At 31.4% G+C, this 4832-nt stretch overlaps 1 protein-coding gene across 1 annotated transcript; it reads left to right on the plus strand.

Annotated features, from left to right (window-relative positions):
• Positions 1 to 3222: 3222 nt before the first annotated feature.
• Positions 3223 to 3723, plus strand: LOC113736039 (chaperone protein dnaJ 20, chloroplastic). The gene has a single exon (XM_027262993.1). The coding sequence runs from the start codon at positions 3223 to 3225 to the stop codon at positions 3721 to 3723; it is 501 nt and encodes a 166-aa protein (XP_027118794.1).
• Positions 3724 to 4832: the final 1109 nt, after the last annotated feature.

Consider the following 4832-nt stretch of genomic DNA (forward strand, 5'->3'; position numbering starts at 1 on the left):
TACGGAAATTAGAGGCTAGTAGCTAATTTAAAGTTATTATTGATTAAGTAAAACATAATTGGATAGAGTATGATTATCTTTTGTTTTTAACAATTAACAGCTAGAAACTTTGCATTCTAATCTTGCTTCTAAAAGCCACTTATTGCCAATTAAATTCTTTTGATGAATAAAAAAATTAAACCAGTTTAATAAATTTCATTCATTAAAAAAATTTCAAAGTTGAATCACGTACCTAAAGAGTCCCAAGAAATTTTTTAAAAATTTAAACTTATTTTATTCTCCAAAAACCAGAGATCTTCTTTCCTAAGGATGTTAGTCTAGTTTCTAAGGTATTTAATAGAAGCAAAAGGTTAATTACATTTTTTAATTAAAAGGTTAATTATAATTTGGGATGAATAAAAAAAGGGATAAACTGACAATTTCACTCAGCTCCTCTCAGGTTTAAAAAATTACACTTACCTCCATTGAGATAGTAAAATACCTATAATGCCCTCTACTTGGTAGAAAATTTTAAATTTAAGGCAATAAATTTACAAAATTAAAAAAAAAATCTATTTTTCTATCTCTTGTCTATTTTCACTCCTCTCTTTTTTAGTTAATATAACATTTTTTATATCTTCAATTTTGTAGATATTAGCAAATTGAAATTATAAAATCAACCGAGAAATCAAATGATGTGTTAAGTTAGAAGGAAATGAAGAGACTCACAGTGATAGAGAAATAAATAATGAAATTGATGATTGAAATAGGAAGAAAAACTAAAGATGTTGAATTCGTCATATTTTGTTTGTTTTCAAGAAAAAATTTTATAAAATGTCAATAATTACATAAGGATTTCCTTCATTGGTTTAGAAATTTTTTGTTATGATTTTATTGTGGAGGTAGGATTTATTCTCTATATTTGAGATATTAATATTTTTAAGGCCATTGAAAGGTTGTAATAGTAGTTCTAAGTCAGATTAATTTGTATTGAAAAGGTATTTGAGCATTGATATTTAATTTTACAGTATAAAATTGATGGTCAATGGGGTTTGTGTGTGTGTGTGTGTGTTACGTAGCAAGTATTGATACTATACATGTAATTTGGGATCCTTTGAATGACTATTTGATTTTAAAACTTATGTTTGGATGGTTGTTAGGGATTAGGTTTGTTGATTTGTGCAAAGTATGGAAAAAAATAATTGAGTATACTATATTTTTCTTAGTTTAAAGGGTAATTTAGAAATTTTGTGAAAAAATCTATATTGTTGGACTTATATTGTTACTAAACAGTAAAAGTAGGGGAGGTATATGTAATTTTTAAAACTTAAAGGGAGCTCTCTATAATTGTTAAAAATCTCAGGGGAGGTTTGTAAAATTATTCCATATAAAAAAAGACAACAAAATTACATATACCTCCTTATCTTTATGGTTAAATTTACATAAATTTACCAATTTTATGGCCAAAGTCATTACTTTACCTCCTTATCTTAATTTTCGAATTCCTAGGACTTGGCTAAAAAAAATACTAGTCTAGGCTACGGGGACCCGTTTACAGCTAGTTGTTCGTAAGCCAGAACAAGAAGTAAGAGCTAAGGACCAAAAACTTCTGCAAAACATCGTACACGCATGGCCTACCTGCAAAACATCGTACACCATGTAAGGCCCAAAACGATGGCGAGGCACCGGCACTAATAGATGATTGAAACGTGGTTGGGGACGAGGACAGTACGAGAAACTAAAAAGACAGTGATTTTAACCCAAGGTCAGATCAAAAAGGGTCGATTACTCGTAACCTCCTAAGGTTTGGAAATATTCGTATAACCCTAAATAATTTTATATAATATGAAAATATGGTGGAAGATAGTCTCTGTAGCATCATTAGCTGAAATGTCAATATCATCCTTACTTGTGCATTAAATTGATTAATGAGTCTAACCACTTTCCATAAAATCATAAGAAAATTATGTATATAAATACAAAGCCCCAAAAGAGGATTAAGTAGATACTTATATAAACTCATAAGAGGGGATTAAATGGATATTTATATGAAATTATAGAAAGATTAAGTGAATTTTATAATTTCATCAAATGTACTTTTGGGGCTCGTTCGATCAATTACCGAAATGGGAGATGTTTTCTGTCATTTTCTACTTTATATAAAACTATAGGGAGCTTATGTAAATAATTTAAAATCTTATATAAAAGTACAAGGAAGCCATGAGGGAATCGTGAGGAAATAAAGGTAATGGACAAAGAAATTTTCCTTTGCCAACATTTCCCATATTTTCATAAGAAAACTCAATAAAACTTGAGATTTGCTCAGATTTAAATAGGGAATGCAAATGAGTTATTTTAATCGAATAGTTTGTGAATTTGCTCAGTCAAAGATCGAGTTCGAACTCACGTTTTCAAGTAGTTCGAACTACTTGACGAATTAAGTTTGAATTTAATATGTGAAGTTTGAAAACTTATAGAACTTAATTGAGTTCAATTGAGTTTCCCATATACATGATTTTTAAAATTTTTATTTATTAATATAAAATGTCTATTTTATCCCTTGTTTATAATTATATAAAAGATAAATTTATATTTCTTAAATTGAGCTCGATTTGACTCGGTGAGCATGAATTCGAGTTTGAGGATTGCAATATAAAATTGACCTTGAGTTCAAATCCGAATTTCTTAACTCGATTTGAGATTGAATAGTGCAGTACTCAAATTCACTCGACTTGATTACACCTCTAGATTAAAATTATATATATATATATATATAATCTAAATTTGAGAAAAGAATATTATAAACGTGTGGCACTTCGTAGTCATACATGGATGATTTGAAAACCAATGATATATATAATTACTCTTTTTTATTCAAGTTTTGTGCCCTTATTTTTGCATTTTCAACCAAGATCTAGGCTTATGTTAGTATATTGTACTAGTTTCACCAAGTCAAACACCCACTAACCTAATCCAATTTGCTTTAAAAACTAAAAGTCTGCAAAAAACGATGGAAGCAAACGCCGCCCAATATATGAATACCACATACTTTTGCCTGAGAAAGAGTTTTTTTTTTTGGAAGCCAAAGTCATATTGCACGGTCCACTGAAGCATTATTTAATTGCTCGTATGTTACGCTCCTCCGTTTATATAATGCGTACTAGTTTGCTTCTATCTCTCGGTTCCAGTGAAAATTAAAAAAAAAACATTTCTTCATCTCTTTCTCAGTCTCAAATCTATAGTATGGAAGCATCCTTGCAAATTAGTAAGATTAGCACTCTGTCTGGAAAAATGGTTCAATTCAATCCGAAAGGAAGCAGTAAGGAGAAGTTTCTTCAGCACAGAACTATGTTCAGATGTCAGGCTGATAGAACCCTGCAAAATGGAAGAGCAGCCAACTTTTATGAGGTACTTTCCCTTGATTGCTCCAAATCGGTAGGTTTCAACGAAATCAGGAAAGCCTATAGATGCAAAGCTCTCAAGCTCCATCCTGATGCTTGCCCTCCAACTGAAAAAGAAGAGTCCACGAGGCGATTTCTTGAGCTGAGAATTGCATACGAGACATTATCCGATCCAATCTCCCGAGAATTGTACGATCTTGAGCTTAGTTTGGTTAAAGTGGATGGAAGAACAAGACATGGGATGAGTCGTTCCATGGGGAATAAGGTGTGGGAGAGGCAAATCGCCGAACTCAATAAGCGATCAATGCAAAAGATGGAGAAGAGAAAGAAAATGGGAATCTGAAATCAGGAAAACTGCCACCGACTTCTAAATGTGGCTATCCTGATTGTAACATAGCAAGAAAGCATAGTACACATAGTACAGGGCTCAAGTTCTTCCCAAAAATGGTATTTCCTCTTATGTTTGAGGTAGAAATGTTACGGCAAGTCCCTGTAGTTCAATATGTTCATATGAGTTTTCATATACTATGCTTATCTAGTAGGATTTTACATTATGGTGTGTTTTAGTTTGACTTGAGCAGTTTGTGATCCTATGCTAATTGAAAATTTGAAATGAGTAATTGTAGTGCAAATAGTTTTAAGTAGCACAGTTACCTCTGTTTGGATTAGCTGTTTTTGGAGGTGTTTTTGAAAAATTTTACTGTAGCAATGTATATGAAAAATCTTTACTATAAAATTTTACATTAAATATTTAATATATTGTATGGATGAGATGCTTTTTTGAATTATTGTGTATTATTGTTTTTGAAAAACTTGTTTTTGTAATTCAATGGGATTACGGCGACTTATTTAAAAGCATTTCACCAATAAAGCTTCTTGTAAAGAGCTAATAAACGATTCATCGTTTCATCGTATTGTTTCGAACTTGCAAAAGTGACTGACAATTAATGTGGAAATTTTGATGTTGAATGCGACTTGAAACCAACCATAGTAATGCTTTTAAATACAAAGCAGATAACTATAATAAAACTGCATTTTGAGTACAAAATGACCATGCTTGTGGATTTTTCAAGTGAGTTGTGTGTCAAATATATAGGAAAGCAATGTAACTAGCGAAAGAGATCAAATGGAATAGAAATTGAAATCTTGGAAATTTTTTGGATGAAAAGGCCTTTGCATGATTCATTTAGCTCTACATTTGTCACTTCGTAGTGAAATTGTCAATTGTTAGATGTTTTTCATTTTCACCGATGCTAAAAGGTGAAAAACGCGCAATAAGGGGTACTTAACCCTGCAATTTTTTGTTTCAAATTTTGGTTCCTTTCTGGAGTCAATTATTCAGCCATCTGCTAGCCTTCAAAGTTGCCGTATGGATGGACCCTTAAATGACGTAGCCACCTCTCTTGCAAAGTACGAAGAAGTTAATCAAGGATGTGAAGTTTACCTTGGCCT

The sequence above is a fragment of the Coffea arabica genome, chromosome 3c (assembly GCF_036785885.1).
Source record: "Coffea arabica cultivar ET-39 chromosome 3c, Coffea Arabica ET-39 HiFi, whole genome shotgun sequence".
Taxonomy (NCBI): domain Eukaryota; kingdom Viridiplantae; phylum Streptophyta; class Magnoliopsida; order Gentianales; family Rubiaceae; genus Coffea; species Coffea arabica.